General features: G+C 37.2%; 1 protein-coding gene across 4 annotated transcripts in view; it reads right to left on the reverse strand.

Annotated features, from left to right (window-relative positions):
- The window catches only part of EEFSEC (eukaryotic elongation factor, selenocysteine-tRNA specific), a 121,261-nt gene that overhangs the window by 54,725 nt on the left and 48,121 nt on the right, over nucleotides 1–18,415 (reverse strand). For all 4 annotated transcript variants that reach the window (XM_058812964.1, XM_058812966.1, XM_058812965.1 and 1 more), the window contains one exon: nucleotides 1,094–1,735. In XM_058812964.1, coding sequence (XP_058668947.1) covers nucleotides 1,094–1,735 — 642 coding nt within the window. The remainder of the gene's footprint in view (nucleotides 1–1,093; nucleotides 1,736–18,415) is intronic.

Raw genomic sequence — 18,415 nt, forward strand, 5'->3', positions numbered from 1 at the left:
TTAAGGAGAGATATTATGCAATCCTCAACTCAGCTTCATGGAATTTTGAAAATAATGCTAAACATTTTGTTCAAACAATGAAGTTTTGAGTTAGGAAAATCAAAATTAAAAGAGTTCTTTACCCAATGTTTAATAGATCATCTATCATACCAATACAGCAACTAAACAAATGCTGAAGTTTGCATCAACTCTGTTCACTAAGGGGCAAACAATAAAGTTACTTATATATTCTACGTCTGCACCTAAACCATTCATCATGAAAAATTCCACTGTGCAATGTATCAACAAGTGATTCTCCACTGCTGACTGAAGGGTAACCAGCACCAAGGCCAAACCTATGCCAGCAATGTAACACCAACCACTACAGACAGGGCATCTCTCCAATTCTGATGGCAGAGTACAAACAAATCCCCTTTAATTCTCACTGTAGCTGCTAACTCCTCCAGAAAGCATCTCTGTTTTCTCCTACACTGAGATGGGTCAAATACAAACCCTATAGCAGATGATGATAATTATTATTACTTGTGTGACATAGAAATAACGTGCATTAGGCATGGCTGAAATTCTCCATGTCATGAACCTGATTCCAAGTTCAACATGTTATCACTTGTAAGGCATCCTGTAGGAAATTTCTTTTTGCCTACTAAAGTAAATGCCTTTATTTGTTAAAAAGTAAAGATACCAAAAAATAATTACTTGTGTTATTTGTGTTACTTAACCAAATGCTACTTTGTTTTCCACATTTTCAATGCACTACAGACTCTGTAAAATACATCAATGAAACCTGGAAGTTTTGTCACTTAGGAAGGTGCAGAAAGCCACTCTCTGAGAGGAACACACTGATCAGAGACTCTGAAAGGATCAGTGCAAAACAGCACCAAATTACTCACCATTGGATTACACTGAATAAACCAGTCACTTTAAACAGTGATTTCAGTTTGCAAGCAGACCAGATGTAATACACTGGGTAATACAAAAATTAGAAAAACCTGTGTAAGGGCTCTGGAAAATAGCAGTGACAATTCTTTAGTCCACCAACATGTAAAGGACAAATATTTCCAATTTCCATATATAGCACAGAGAGACGCCTTACCCTTTCCACCTGTCCTTCTTTGTGCTTCTGTTTGTAGACTTTCAGCTTTGGAAGGAAAGTCTCTGTATAGTTCTTGTCTTCCATGCCTTGGAGCAGCACCCCATGGAATGCCAGCCTGCAGGTATTGGCATGAATATCTGTATCCAGCTTGGAGCCAATCACAAGGCACAGTTTAGGACAAGTGACTGGTTTTTCAAACTCCAGCAAAGCCCACTGTTGTTTTGGGAGCTGAACTTCTCCTGCCTGGTCATTTTCTTTGTTCTCCTCTGAAGAAACCGAGTCCTTGGACAAATATTGCTCTTGATAAAGATAATCTTTTTCAAAATCAAACACATTTTCTTGAATTTCTTCATTGAAGTTAGCAGGGGCAGGACTGAAAAACATCACTCTTCCCATCACTGTCTCATGGCCGACCGTGATGTGGAACTTGGCCTTAGTCTGAAGAGCTCCTCGGAAATACTGAATTTTCTTCAAGGAAATGATGGCAGCATGGATGGTGTGAAGTGAATCTGGGGTGCAAATCAGGCCTCGTTCCAGCAGCCTGGGATCAAACTGGGTCACACAGACACCCACCCTGTCACCCTGCATTGCGTAAGTCACAGGAGTATGGAACATCTGCATGGACTTGACCTTCTTTGTCACCTATGGATGAAAGGGCAACAAAAAGAATGAAACAATTAATTGCACATGAGTGCATCATAAGCACTCATATGCTCATGTCACATGATATCTGCTTATATTGTGATGTACAGCCACATGACACCCTGCTGTCTTGCAAGACAACTGACCTTCTAGAAGAGTCCACAAATCAAAAAGTAGAAGAACTCCATCATTTAAAATTACCACCAGCTTACTCTTCTTCTCTTCATGAGACTGAGGACTATCATGACCCCAACTGTTGATATTTACATCATCTGTGCTGCAGTACCCACAATACTATCTGCAAATAATCAGATATACCCACACTGGGGAATAGCTTAAATATACTCCCTTGAGCATCTGCAGCATCAAAAATTTAGCACTACAATACCCATTCATGCACCTATGTGTCTGCTTTCCCACCCCTTCCATGAAAAACCTTTCACACACTTCTCTGGCATGCTTGAATAAACTGTAAAATGTGCAGAGCAAAAAAAAAAACGTATTTGCACAGCACCAAGCACAATGAACTCATGAACCATCACTACAAAATCATCAGTAATACAAAAGCCCACCCATTCCTGGTCTATAATATTCCATAGACTAAAAAAGAAAAGCCTCAAAGCCTTCCTAGGAAGATTGGAATGAACATACAGCTAGCACTGCTGTCACTAAAAGGTGGGGCTTCATATTTCAGGAATATCATAGGAAAAGTGAAACATCAATCACTACTTTTATTACAATTTCCCAGGTGCTATCAAATTTTGGCCTTAATGAGCTTGCTATTGTATTACTTATTTCAAGGAGAGAAGAAGAATGAAATCAACTTTTAAAGATCAGTCTAGGCTCAGCTTGATCAGAGTAAACTGGTTTAGTTTAACAAGGATTCATTTTTGGTTTTTTCCTTTTTCAGTTCAGCAAATCTTCACCCTTAGTAAGTACCCCCATCCCCTCAAGTTGAATGTAACCAAAAGTTTTTTCTGGCAATATGTTTATGGTGCCACCTGTTGTATTCCTACTAATGATGGATGCTTCTATAGGTAACCCCTCTGCTTCAAGTCTCTACATCAGATAGCTTTTAATACTGAAATTTTATCTTTGGCAATAAAAAAAACTATCTCCTAAATAAATATCATGTACTTGGACAAAAGTCCTTAGTACAGAAAAGTAATACACAGCATTTTTGAAGGGCTGAAACCTCAACACTCAGATCCAAGAACTCAAGTCTTCATGAGAATGCTCAATTCCAGAGATAATTTTTTTAGTATGCATTTATCTACATGCAATAGATTATACTGTGAATGTGTACAGAACAACAACATTGCCAGGACAGATCTCAACTCTCAGCATAATTTCTTCTTCCATCTCCCTTTACTTATCATCAATTCTACAGCTATCAAAAAGGCTCATGCCAAATGCTACTGTGCAACTCTCACCATTCAAGCTTTTACTTTCTTGCTCAGCTGGAACTATTCTCAAATCAATTTCCAACCACCCCATGTCCCTTGGTAGCCCATCTTCTAATCCCAGCCCACTCATTTATCTTCTAACTCCTGAAAAAACCCATAAAATATGCAAGCACTGATGAGGAGAATTCCAAACCAAAGGACTGGACTCAGCAGAGCTGGGCTTCATCCTCAGATGTCACACAGCTTCAGAGCACAGCATTTAGGCTGGACAATTCAGAACAGTCTAGGCGACTTAATTATCTTCATCACAGAGCTATTTACTCAGTAATTCATAATACTGAATGTATCAGCTGTTTTCTGCATGTTAGCTGCAACACAAGTGGAAACAAAATGATGTTTTTCACATTCCCTTTTTCCACAAAGCCTGCTGCCCTGTATGGAGGACATCTCACTTGGCTCCAAATAATCTGTCTATGCCTATTCCCAACATCACCTGACCCAGAGGGGAACAAATTGCAGAAAATTAGATCAAAATAGAAGAGCAGATGAAAAGTCTATTGGCTGAACTAAAATCTTCAGTAACTGAAATATAAAGAAGTCTCCAAATAAGTCAGCAAAAAATGGTCACAGGCAATACACACAAAGCTCTTAAAAAACCCCAGAAAATACAGCAGCTACATGCCTTCTGGAAAACAACCAAAATCTTGTATTCCTTTTGGAAATCATAATTATACAAATAACAATACCCATGAGCTTCCCCACTATGAATATTGTTTGGGTTCCCTGAGCCTCTGGCTGCTAACCAAAACCAAAAGAAACACTCTGTTACAGATTATAATGTTATTACTACAACATTTTTCAAATCAAATGCCACATCAATGCCTGTGAATTCTTGAAGAATCCACAAAATATTATGAGAAAGGAGATCAAGAGGTATGTTCAGGTAAGTGAAAAAACTCTCACTAAAAATGCCTGAACCACAGTAGTTTGTCAAGATACTAACTAATGTCAAAACAGACTTAAAAGGCCATTGTAAATACTTGGTAGTTTAAGTTTAAAGCATTTTTGTACTCAAATAAACATTCATTACCCCTTTAGTTAAACCTCCTCAACAATATGAACCAAACAGATACATTGGAGAGAAACAATTCGGCATTTACCTCCAGCTTTCTGCTGACTTCCAAGATTGTATTTTAAAGGCTGGAAGCAGAGGGGCTTGAATCAAACCTTTCCCAAACCCTTCCTTCTTTCACCCACTACCCCTCCCTCTCCAGTTTCAACCATTTTTATGGTTGCCTCATTCTTATATAGGACTTCAAGAAGAAAAATGAAACATTAAAACCCAAGGTTTTCTAAACATAAGTGTTTCAATGACATTACAAGCACTACAAGAATGAATCTATAGCATGAAAAGTACCAGCCCAAACAATTTTGAAAGACTTTTGTGATTTCACATGTGATAATACCAACAGTGAATCTTTCCTCTTCTACAACCATGGATGGGGTCAATAAACTGGCAAAAACTAAGGAATCTTCCAGTACTGTCACTCCTCAAAACAGAATTGGAACCAGAAGATGCAGAAGAGATCTGTCTAGCTTTCTATTTTAAATGAAGTCACAAAGACTTTATTAGTAGTATTCCAGATTACAATATTATTTTTTAGCAATTACCCACCTAAACAGATGAATGAAAGTATTAGAAAAACAGTCTATGTATATTAATCTGAAATATCTTTTACAGACTTTAGATAACATTTAAAACTAAAAATTGTGATTAGAAAACAGAGTTGTGTGCATATACTCAGAACACATAGTGGCTTTTAATTAGGCATCCATGAAACTTTCCTATGTTATGCCTACTCTCTCCTCTTAAATTAGCTCAAATGATTAGGCACATCTGACATGCAGCTCATAGACAGTGATCAGAAGGAGAATGAACAAGTACTTTTCAAATATTCACTTCACATGATTAACCTTTTTTCATTGTGATTTACAGTTCTCAACCATAACATACAAAGCTGGATTGTATCAGAATATAACTGTGTTCTGCCAAAATCCTCAGTTCATCTACATTAAACAATACACAGTTGTAAAGCATCACTTCCTGTGACAAAAAGTCTGCTGTAATTCCTGTGTGCAAGATAAACACTGTAGTGGAGTATGGACACAAAAGTATTTCCCAGTGTTGAATGAAGCTCCTACATTTGCTCGTGGTCTTCAGTTTCAAATGCCAGTTCAAGAACAGTTTGGATCCTCGCTAATTCTCTTTCAGAAAACATTAGCCTACTAATTGAAAACACACTGAAAATTTGCAGAATCATGTAAAGATCCACCCGCACCTGTCCCCCCCCCCCCCAACAAAGCAGGTTATCTGTGCTGGCCCAAACTCTCTCCCAGGAGGGAATTGTGACTGTGCCCACGCAGAGCTCTCAGAATCACCTGGTTTCCTTTTAGCTGGGTCTGGCTTTGACACAGGTCTGCTTGTCCTCAGGCACAGTAGGAAATGCCATTGCATCACTCAGCCTACTGAGAATCACCACTTCATGCTCATCTATCCAGTACCCTGCAAATTATTTGATCAGCCCATCTATATTGGCTCTAATTGGTATCTATTATTGTATCTGAAGTTTCCATAAGCCTATCAGAGAAAGAACACATCCAAGGCCATTTCTTTTTTCCCCTCCTGTTCTCAGTGCCAGAACTGTCAGAGGAGCACACAGCAGAGCACCTTAACTGACCACAACCTCTGTTCCAAGAGCATAATGTTTGTAGAAACTGGAATCTGACCAGAACACAGAGTGTGACTGGGGGGTGGATTAGATCACCCAAAGTGAGTTGGAGTTGCTTCTCCTCCAAAAGGTCAGACATGGAACCAGCAGAGAAGTGAATCAGGGAGTTGGTCTGCACCCACTGTATCAAATAACAAGAGCCAGAGTAGCTTTAAATCACTGATTTCCTGTTTGCTGAGCAGCCCATGAACATCAGTACAGTATTTCATTCCATTTCACTCTGATCCTGACTGACAGAGACATTTGCCCATGGTTTAAAATACTCCAAATGTAGGGTTTTTCTTCAAGAGGCTCAAATACATAAGTAACATCCATCTTTATTTTGTCTGGCCTTTAAAATACAAACCCAGAAGCATTGAAAAGGGTGCAACTGACCCCCAGTATTAGATTTGTTTCTCTTATGCATATCTAGTTTCCCTATGTAAGGGATCCCTACAAGCTATAACAGAGTTCTAAGCTTTCACATATTTTCTTTAGCTTTACAGCAATGGATTTTTCAAGTTGGGAGTTGGGGCTGGATCATTCAGTCCACCCATCCACCACTAGAATGAGGTAAAATACTTCTACTGTTGTCCTGAGCAACAGGAATTTGTAACCGAGACCAGCTATGACAAATATCTTTGGCATTTTTTTGCATTTATTTCAAGCATCCTATTTTAGTTCTCAAAATTCTGTCCGGAAAACAACTTCTATCTTCTGTCCTCCATTAAAATTACCCAAGGCCCATTTTAGCAATCCACTCAAAGTGGGAAAATTAGGCCTTCAGACACAGAAAGTGAACATTATTGAGTGCAACTTTAAAGTGACAGGCTTTACTGCTTGTGAACTATGTAGGTAAACATGGAGAACATGGATACCATTACAAAACCTGTCACAAACTTTGCTAAGAAAATCACTCACATTTTGTTTTCTTGTGGCACAGGGGACTTGATTGTATATCAACATATAAATCAAGAGCCACATGTTGAAATCTTACATCATTTGCAGAGATTTGCTTCCTGTTTTAAATTTTAGTTTGCATAATCACATTAATGTTCCTAAAGCATTATGTAAAAAGCCATAAAAAGGGTGAGAAAGAAGTTTGTATTCAAATGCAGATTGAAAAACACAAAAAAGAAATCAAAAGCACCCAAACAGTTCAGCCCTTGAGATAAACAAATGTATCCAATATATGAGAACTTGTTATTTTAAGACCAAAGGAAAAGCCCACTAAGATTTTCAAAGCAGTTTACTATAGACTAATAGAAAACAGGATACAGAAGAAGTCCACTAATGACCTTTTGCACTGATATGTCAGACCTTTTTTTCCTTTATTTATCCAACTTCCATTAAGTTATCAGCCATATGCCATTGCTCATAGCTTCTTTAGATAAAATCCTAGCCATCCTGCTGCCTCTCAATGCTGTGAGTGCATCTTTCTGATATGAGATACAGCAACCAGGCTTCCCTGTAATGCTGATGAGAAACTGCAAAGTTAAAATAATTAGTCTCAATAATATGTTAGAGAAAATACTGATTATGAGTGCAGTATTATAAAAGGAGGATTGCATATGCAGTATAAAAAATTACCCCACTTCAAATAGTGAGGACTCCAAGAAGTTTCAAGATAAAAATCACACTTCACAGCCCATCCACTAAGAGCTGCATCTTTAAACTTACATTGAAAAAGGAACTAAAATTAAGACAGCATCATTTCAACCCTTTAAAGGTTTAAAAATACATCAAGCACAAGCCTGCCTGAATCAGTGCCCTAGCAAGAAAAACCCTCTCTCTCCAGAAGTCCCAGCTGGCCATACCTTGTAGCAAAGTGCCAAATGCATGAAACACCACCCCAGAATCATCCAGAAGTGCATCTTTATAAGCAGAAGGGGAGCAGCAAACTCCCAAGTGCATCACCAAAATGCAATATCAGTGCATCAAGCACCAATCCCATACCTGCTGCTTTTCAAAGCAAGAGCCTTCCTCCGTGTTGATCTACTACAAACTCAAATAAAGAATAAGGTATCTCACCTTCTCTCTTCCAGTATCCTCTCTTGGTGGCCAGAAGGTACCAAACTACACTGGCCTCTAATCTGAAAGGCCACGAAGACTGAAAATTTTTAGTTTTTAGTCAGCCTGTGTTTAAGCAAAGCAAAGCTCCAATTCAAACATAAAACTGCTCCTTCCACATAAGCAGATATCTTTATAAATCCTCTTCTAAACACAAAGAATGTTGAATTCTTTGCTTTATGAGGGATGGCAAAGCCAAATCCCATAAATAAGCAAGCAGCCATATATTTAGTGAAGCTGGCAAACCACTCCTGCTCAAAAGCATTAAAAGGACATACAGGATATGAAGGCACAAGAGAGCAACAATGAACCATCAGAAATAAAAAGTCACATCCTCCACTGAAGTTAAAAAAATCTTTTGTTTTAAGAAATAATGTAGGAAGTATTTTCTAGATTCTCTAAGATGCCTTTGTGGTTCACACAGTAAATAGTTAGCTACAAAATTTTAACCAGGATTTCAAAACAGCATAAAATGGAGATAAAACAGGCGGTGTCAATAATACAAGAGCTGTCAATAACACATCATTGAACAGCAAATCACACAATGCAGCCTCTGCCCACTGCTCAGGTTGTGGAGACCTTTCTCTTCTGAGCCTACATCACAGGAGGAGCAGCTAGGACCAGCTACAAAGAGTAGAAACCTCCAAGAGTCAGAAATAATTCCAAGTGTGTTGTGGGTTCCAGCAAGATCATGGGGCTTACTAGCAATTATCTGAAAGACCTTGAATACTTCTAGATTCTATTATTTCTGCATGGCCTCACCTCTATGTGGGAAAGAAATATAGCATCTGGAGAAAAAAAAAATTTCATATTGAATGATTTTTTTAACTCTAATTTTTTTAAAGTGAGTTTTATAAAGGCATTCACCATAAGACCACTGTGGTGCTTATGTAACACCCCACATATACTATAAGATTATATTTAATATATTCTCCTTCTGGATAAAATAACACCAGAGCCTGAAGAGTCTGCACTGCAACACTGGAATAAAGCAATATAAAAAGGGATACTAAAATCCATTTGGGTTATTCCCTTTCCCAGCATCTGAAATATGACTATGCACCCAATATATAAAGAAGCAGGTCAGTGACCTTACTCTCATGCAACTCCAATACCATAATTTTAATTTATATTACATGTATGCTATATTCATGCAGACAGCCAAAAATCAAAGATTAAGATTGTTCAGGTAAACTTAAGTGACCTTCTGTGCTTAAGCAGTCTCTTCTAGCCTTTAAACATATAAACCCAAATTTTTTTCAACAGAACCTAATCTATCCCATGTACAGGCTGGACAAATCTCACTGAATAAAAAAATCCTGTCCTCTGTTTATTTTCTTCTCATGACTGAACTGCCCAGAATTCATTATTTACTGTAAACCATCAAATTCCCTCTGTATTACATGTAGGCTATCTTACTGGAGTATTTATTTGGTAAACTCCAGTAATCTTGTCACCCTTGTGATGTAACATGGCATTACGCCTCACTGCAGATAAATTCAACTGCATCATTTGTCACAACTCAAATTCTCAAGAAAAAAACAAACCCAACAATGTCCACTTTTTAAGAGGAAAAGGCCAACTTATTATAAGAATTATAATGACTTATTAAAGAATTATTATAACTTCATAGCAATCTTCCTCATCCACAGCAAAGTTTCCAGTAAACATAACCATTTCAGACAACTTTTAACTCACACCAACCCCCCCAGCCCATCCCATCCCTCCCCAAATGCCACATGAGAACGTTGTTGTGAGAGATGCTGTCCTAACCCCACTCAGGTCATGACTCCTCCTGTCTCTGTTCTGCCCCAGAAGGCAACCAGGCTGCTCAAGCACCTTGCAGCATTTCCCAGTAACACAAGTTCTTAAAGAACTCTTGGGATCCCACCCCTCGCCTCTGCCAAGCTCCACTGCACTTTCATTTTCTCTCTGCTTTGCCCCTTCCAGATTTGGGTTAATCTTTTCACACAGGAGAGGATCACCTCCCATTTTGGTCCTCTGGCCAAAAGAGCCCAACAGCCACACACAACAAATGTCTGGCAGGTAGGGAATACATCCCTGGACCCCTGGATCTGTGGAAGGATGCAGAAGGCAGACACCTACCATAATCCTTTCATCTCAAAATGACTAAAATATCTCAGGGTTTTGGGTTTTTTTGTTTGTTGGTTTGTTTTTAACAAGAATGGAATATTATGATGTCAAGCATCCGAAATTAAGTGGTACTGTTTGTGCCACCTACCACCACAGATGACTAGGTAAGCATTTTAAAAGCACAGTATACTGCCAATGAGTTGAGGTAGCAAGTATCAATGCAGGGAATGTCAGACCCATAGTAAAACTATGACACAGAAGCAGCTTAACATTTACATTCCAATTAAAATTTCTGCAACTTATCAAAAATATTTCAATAAAACATTTTTCAAAGAGAAAACAAGTCAAAACCAATGCAAAATTATAGGTTAAAGAAAGGCTGTCTGGAATTTTCTTCTTCCAACACAACAAACTGAATTTTTTTTAAATAGATTTAGGTTTAGAACAATAATAATACTTTTATCTGAAGACTTCAAAGTCACATGCAAAAAAATATATCACAGTAAACACAGGGTTGAAGGTTTTATAGAATTTGTACTGGCTTTTTTCCCCCCTTCTTCTTTAAAAGAAATTTGTTTACTACCAGTCTTTGAAAAGCATAAAAGGGAGGAAACTATAGGGAAAAGAAGTAAAACTTTAACATGTAAGGAACATTTGGAGCTTTGTGAGAAGGCTGGTTTTGACAGAATATGCGACATGTAGCCCAATGTGAGTAATATTAGATCTCAAATAAAAATCAGCCCATGAATACACATAATCCAAAAGGTAATTCTCCCAATCTCTAAAATGTAATGGAGCCACTCTAGATCACTGAGGCATGAATATTTACCGTATTCAGGCTTTACTGCTCTCGATCTGGGTTCAATTTTGCAAATTAAAATGAAGGCTCTGTGGATAGAGAGATTAAAGAAGAGCATCCCAAAGCCTGCCTGTTTGCTTGGTGTGGTAGCAGTGATCTGGTTACCCTTCTGTTGGGTTATTTCTTTTTACTTATTGGAGTAGTTCAAAAGCAATTGAGAGTGGAAAAGGAGGTCATTTTTGGGTCACAACCTTAGAGTTACAGGCTCACGAAGAAAAACAAACAGAGTGAACATAAAGCTGCATTTAAAAATAATGAAAAATAATATTTTCAACTCTTTTCACTTCTATTTTGAATGGCCAAGGGGAGAAAAAAGAAAAAAGTTGTTTTGCTCATTTCTTTCTCATGAACAAAGTTCTCCTGTCCTTTCTCTAAAATAAGCTTGTTAATAGAAGCCATGATTTATACAAAATGAAACAAAGGTGATGAATAATTACTGAGAGATCTGGTAGGCTTCATTAGCTATGGCAAACGCTAACATTAATTGTGATGATTTGTACATTTTCTAGGCAACGCTTGGAATATAAACACAGCAGCACCCGGGTGCAATACAGCAAACAAGCAAACACAACACACACAACAGTACAAATCAAATGATACAGTGCTACTCCTGGTGAATTCCTTCTACTAATTACAATCAAAACAAAGGCTACCTCTGCTAGGAGAAGAAAAGAAAATCAAATTAATTATGATCAGACAAGTATTTTTCGCAGTACTTTTTAGTTGACGAAATAAAAAACAATTGGTATACAAAATCTTTATAGCTTTCCCTCGAGGCAGGATTTTTTTAGTGGCAAATTTTAAAGAGTTCAACTGGTAAGCAATTTTCTATTACAAGTCAGTAACAGTGATTAAGATTAGACAAGTAAATTTATATCCTCTGAACTTTTGCAAGTCCTTAGGATATTTGCAAAATCTAAGCAGCTAAGTCTAAAGTAAAGAACAAATGGATCTATCCCTACCACCTTGGCAAATTATAGTAAGCTATTAAAGGAACAAAGCAGTACAGTGAAAGGTTTCATGCAGCAAAAATAAATTCTGATGCAAAGATACCTGGTAAAAAAATGTCATGTTTACAGTAATGATTCTGATTACTTCATTCAAATGCATCCAAGGGAAAATGGAGGTAAAAGGTCAGAAAAAAGAATGAAAAAAAGCGGGGGAAGAATGAAGATACTCCCTCTTCTGAAACTGGAAATAAAGGCAAAATGTAGTCATCATCAGGTAACAAAAACTGCATTTACTATATAGAGGTGCCATGTGATAGCTTATGAAACAAGAAATTCACACTTTTTTGCTTCTGAGCTACGTCATGGTACCAAAGGGTTACTGTGCTTTGAAACCTTCACCAACAGCCTTACTAAACATTTAATATTTTTCTTTCTACTTTCTTAAAGGCCCCAGATGTGTTCTTGCAGATCAAAAGAGACCAACTTATAAAGTTAAACTAAATCAAGGGCTTTTGTTCCGAGGCATCATTGCTGAACTAATTATTCCTGGATGTTGTTTAATGAAAGAGCGGTGCCATATATTAAAACAGTTAACAGGATGAGTTGCGTGAGTTATAGGAAAGGTCTGATCTGGGATTATAAATTTTAGGTTTTCTTCAAAGGAGATGAAACAAACTACTCACAACTCCCCAGTCCTTTCTGTCACTGAAAGGCTGAAATAAAAGAATCCAAAAATGTATGAAAGTTGAAATATCATTCTACATATTTACGCTTCCCTGAATGATAGAGAACTAAAGATGGGGGAGTTAAAAAACCTCCCGAGATTCTCCGAGATGGGGAAATGAAGATCTAAGTTATCCTGTCTATTCCCTGACTGCTACAAAGCACAAGTTAAAATAAATATTGTTAAGTCTTAGAAGAAACTTCATTTTAGACGTACACGTGCAAAACAAGAAAAGACTCCCATCTTAAAGCAACCCAACTCAAACAGTCACAGGAGCAATTAAGTATATTTATTATCAGGAAAAAAAGCAGGAGGGTAGGTAGACAAAGAGGTATTCCAGCATCAAATTATTAGCAGAACTAGATCTTTTACATCATTCGGCAGCCCCCAACTGCTCTACTATTTTTGGTAAAATGCATATTTAACTATACTGTTACCTTACTGAGAGAAACAAAACACCCTTAAGATCCCTAAGGACATCTCAGGCTAGGAAGGCAACTTTTCAATCTTATACATTCAGACAATAAACACTTTACTTCCCTACTGATAGTCTCTTCTGTGTTTGTATTTTACAGCCTGACACAGGCCAACCCAACACTTGACACCCAATTAACAGACCTAGGAGCTGGAGGTCTGTATATTGATCACACTAAATGGGATTAGTGTGAAATAAAAAGTTCAAAGGGTCTTGACCAAACTTCACCACAGCCCAGCTGTGACAGCTGCTATGAATTTGTGTATCCAGTGCCTCACATTTTTATTAAGAGGGTTCTGGTGCACAAGAGTTTGCAGCAGCCTATGAGATCACGGAGGTTCACTAATAATGTCAGGCTCAGAAACTGTAGTGACTGACCAAAGAAAAAATCCTCTTGCTTGTTTGCATAGGTCTTTTTGATTAACTCATGAAAAGGGCCCTCACCTCTGATACAACAAGCACTTACAATAGACAAAGAGTTGGGATTTCTCTGCCTCTCAAGGATTTGTTACCTTGCTGTGGAAGAGCTGTCCAATTTGAAAAACCCTAGGTGTGACTATATAAAATAAGTAATTCCCCATACATACTGCAAGCACACCAGTATATTCTGACAATGCCAGACAGGAGCTGTATTCAAATGATAGAAGTACAAACTGTTATCTTCTAAACACTTCTAATCTTCTTTTATCTTTCTATTTGCCTAAACCTTTCAACTGTCATCAGGTGAATAAATATTTCCACATTTTGCACACAGGCATTTCTTACTGGCAGTCCTATTGACATGATTTTTAAAACCTTCATCAAGATCCAAGGAAATTACAACTATCAAGAGCATATTTTCGTATTTCTGAGTACCTATGTGTTATAGATGAGTAATGTGATGGTTGGCTCCCACAAGTAAGGGATGAATATTACATGTATGTTAAGAGAAGCCCCATGCTCCCAGCACTGTCATTTTTCCTTATTCAGTCCTTTGTTATATTTTGTTAAGGTTTAATAAACCTTTAAAAGTTAAAAGTGAGCATCATTTCTCACACTATGCAAATCCATTTCTTATTTAAAACAAGCATCATTTTCCAGTATCAAGTGTCACAGACACCACAGAAATCCAGTGCACCTCAGGGAAGGGAAGAAGCCCATCAAGCAGAGATGTGCAAGAACCACTGAGGTAAAGAGAATGCTCAATGGGATTATATATATATATCAATGATAAGGAAGCAGTCATCAGTCAGGACAAAGATGGTATACAGTTGTCAATTTATAAATAATTTTAATCCATTATGGGCCTTCTAAAAGGAAGTTGGATGTGGTCTATGAGAGAACCTTAAAAATAGGCTCACTGGGATTGCAACATGCATTTTTAACAGAGGAGACAGCTTCAGAGCCATCAGCAAGGACACCTGCCAGCAAATCACAAAGGACAGAAGCTTGGTAAAAGTTATGGGAGCAACTTGAAACCTATGAAAGATCAGCAGCCTGTTGGCACATAAAGTTATTTCACAGAGTAAAGAACAATTCTTTATGTAGTATTGCAGCACACCAAAAACCAGCTTTTCACTTCCTTTTAGTTTTTTCTATGTATTTCTCTCCTGCTCCGTTTCTTTCCTCACAGGATCTGTCACTTCCTGTCCTTTGGGTCTCAGGGCTGTAGCTGCTGAATCACACCTGCTGAGACAACCTTCACTAAAATGGCCAATTCAAAGCAATTCAAACTGGGCTTCAAAATTAATATCCCAGGAGTGGGAGAAGATTTCCATATGATTGCTCTGCCTGCACTCAAGACTGTAAAACTCCCTCCCAAGTGTCACTCCCTCCCAAGGCTGGAAAGCTAGAACCTTATTTTTTAAAATTAAAGTTGAAATTACATGTAATCCAAAGTGTGCAGGCCAAAAAAAATTCTATGAGATGACTGAATCCAGTCCAAAGAAGGTTATTTAGCCTATCCAGCAACGCAATACCTTCCATTATTAGAAACTAGATTGTTAGGATTGGGTGTTTGGATTTTTTTCTTTGGTGGGATATTTTAAAAAGTTTCATCAGATTTTTTGTATGCATTTTTTCTTTGGTGGGGGCAACATATTTCAAAAATTTTAATCAGTTTTTTTAGATGCACTCCTTCACAATCAGCCTTCCTTATCTGCAGATATTTTTTATCACAGTCACTAGCTCTCGTAGCTCCAATATAGCAAAAAACACTGTACCTTCCTATGTTATCAGTTTATTTTCTCTGTGTTAAAAGTTGCAAATATGTTCATCTACAGCAAATAGAAGCATAGAAGATACATCACAGTGAAACTGCAACGTTCAGTTACCTGGAGACTGCATAAAGATATAATTTGGGATGCACCATCCCAGTCCTGTATGACTTTTCTAACACAATGCAAGGGGCTTGAAAAGAAAATATAATTTCATTGGAAGTGACTGAGCACATTTTGGAAGCAAAATGCCAACTAGAAAAGCCTATGACTAAGTCCAGAGTGAATCTGAAACTAAAACCTGACCGTATCAATTGAAAGAAAAACGTCAACCTTAGAAACTCTTGCTACTGCAGCCAATGTTCATTAGAGGAAATTAAGTCAGCAAGTTGGTACAACTGGTGGAAGTTTTATCACTGTCTTTCAACAGCAGGAGTGCAGGAAAGATAATTTAAACAGAGATGAGGCCAAAGATAAACAGAAAAACAAGAAAAGCTTTTAATTTGGCCAGGACGCCAAGTTACTCAAGCCTCTCTAAGGAGATTCCTGCTCCAAACTGAAGAGACCAAGCTTCAAGAAACAGTAAAACAAAAATGAGAAAAAATATACATGCAATATTTAAGCATACATTTATATCCCACTGGCTGTAGATTCTATGTGTAACATATGCCCATTTCATATTCCATCAGAAAATTAGATTTAGAGGAGAAAAGTTTTTATATAAAGTTCAACAAAACAGCTGCCATTAGTCACTTTCCAATTTCATTTTTCTGTCTTTCTTAAAATGCAAAATATCACTGTACCACTGAAATATTCTCTGGTCAGCCATCATACTTTTTTGCATCCCCTCTGGATATCATATTTTAAAACTATGATAGTTTTTTCTCCCTTTTCCTACAAAAAGTATGCACTACATTGCCTTTGGGGTTTTCTAATTTTATAAAAACAGGATAAATTGCCCACACTGTTTAGAAAACATCCCATCCCCTTATTTTTATGAAAATATTATTTAAATTCCCAGAAGGATGCTAATATTTAACAAAAAGCATAGGATTAGCCTATTAGGATACCAAATCTGGCAAGTTATCTAAGGCAAAGAATTATTTCAGTCCTTTCAGAAGAAAAACACAAAATCCCAGTACCTTACCAAGCATGCAACAATTGAAATGAGCTTGCAATGAATTCCAGTATAACCCTCAATAGTGGATTCCAGTTACCATGCTCACAGGAGAAGGAAAAATATTGACAAAATGTAACACCATTTTTTCAGATAAAGTAGTAAATGCCTGCCACAGAAAATACTGCACAGATGTAAATCTACAAAGAAAATCAGGTTCCCACTCAAACTTCACTCTTTTTAGTCTTGCTAGACCCCTGGTACATGAAGGGATGAGCTCTCACTCTGCACAGACAAAAGGGAATGAAAGAAGAATCCTAATGTGAGGTTTAGCAGCAAATAAATAGCTTTGCTGTTTTAAGTTTTAGTAGAAACATTATTAGTTAAACTTAGTGGGCTTTGTGGTTTAATATACATTCAGCACAAGTCATTTTTCTACAAGCCTTTAGCTCCATCTGCTGACTTTTAATATTAAAAATAATTGATGAGGTTGAAAACGCTCATGTTTTTGGAACACGTAAATCACCTACATTTTCATAAGTGTGGTTCAAAAGGTACAACTAAATACCCCAAGTGTGTGGTCCTGTAAATTTGTCTGCCAAAATTACCTTGAAGCAACAACATTCCAGCTCTGAGGAGAAGGTACCTGAGTGAACCTTGGATGTACAAGGGGTAAACAATTCTGCTTGGGAGAATGGCTGGAATCAGGTTTAAACAACAGGTAAACATCTGGAGGTTTATATCACAGAATCACCCAGAAATTAAGTACAAACCTGAGAAGTGAGATTCTGAGGAGAGTAATAAAAAGAATGAAAAATCTGTAACATAACCCTTGTGAAAACTCACTGGAGACATTTGCTCAACACCTGCCTGTGCTGGTTTCAGCTTCTCCCATTTGCAGAGAGATGTCTCCTTCAAAGAAACTAAAGCTTGTTTTATTTATGAATAAATAAAAAAAGATAAAAAATAACTCTGCAGGTTCAAAAGCACACAGATTTGCCTGTTCCAACTCTGATTTATTTTTCATTATTGCAGAATTCTGATCATTATCAGAGCACTACAAACTCAATCTAGATAGAACTGCCACATGAAAAATTGCATATGAGAAATGCATCTAATATGATCTTTAAATGTAACAGGGGAAACTCTTAGTCCCAAAAACCCCCACATTTATGATACTTCATTGGCCTTTTTTACAATTAAATAACTAAATCTATCATTAAATCACAGCAGTCTGCTTTATATTAATGCTGAGATCTCGTGGCTGCAAATTATTTGAGTGGTAACTGGGATAATCAGCATCTCTGGGAATATGTTTTCCTTTGTGACTTGAACTTTTAGTATCTGTATTAGAAAAATCTAACAACCACTCTCACAACCACCCCCCCAAAAAACAAAACACCCCTACACATTCAGCTTTCAAGACCTGCTGTGACATCTCTGTGCACTCTGAAACTTTCCTGTTACTATCAGTGTAAGAGATACATTCAGCGTCTCAAACCAAATCCCACTTGTTGCAATTGCTGCATATGGAGAAGATTTTTTTCTTTTCACATGCTGTTCTTAATTTCTTTATCAACCTACTGGAGTCTTAGTAGCTGACTTACAAACACAGGTAAAAAAAATAGATGGAATAAATTATGTTAGCAAGGGGATTTGAACACAGAATGAAATCTTAACTTTGTTAAAGCTAAGATTAAACAGAATATGAAACAGATCCTAAAGCTCAGTCTTTATCACAAAAAAAGGCTCATTTTCATTGGTTTCTAGAAAAAAACCAAACAACTCTTCTGAAATAAAAATATAAAAACCCCTTTTAGATACAGCACATGCCACAGATAATAATTTTAAAAGAAACTTTTTTAGAAACTACAGTAAGTGTCTCCTTTAGACCCAAGACTGAACTTAAGAAATCCACTACTTTCAAAAACTTAAAACACAAGAATTGAAATTCTGAACAAAGATTACCAATGAATATTAATGACCTACAAAACATTAGGAAGATACAAGACCCATTTCTAC

This window comes from Ammospiza caudacuta, chromosome 12 (genome assembly GCF_027887145.1).
Source record: "Ammospiza caudacuta isolate bAmmCau1 chromosome 12, bAmmCau1.pri, whole genome shotgun sequence".
Taxonomy (NCBI): Eukaryota; Metazoa; Chordata; class Aves; order Passeriformes; family Passerellidae; genus Ammospiza; species Ammospiza caudacuta.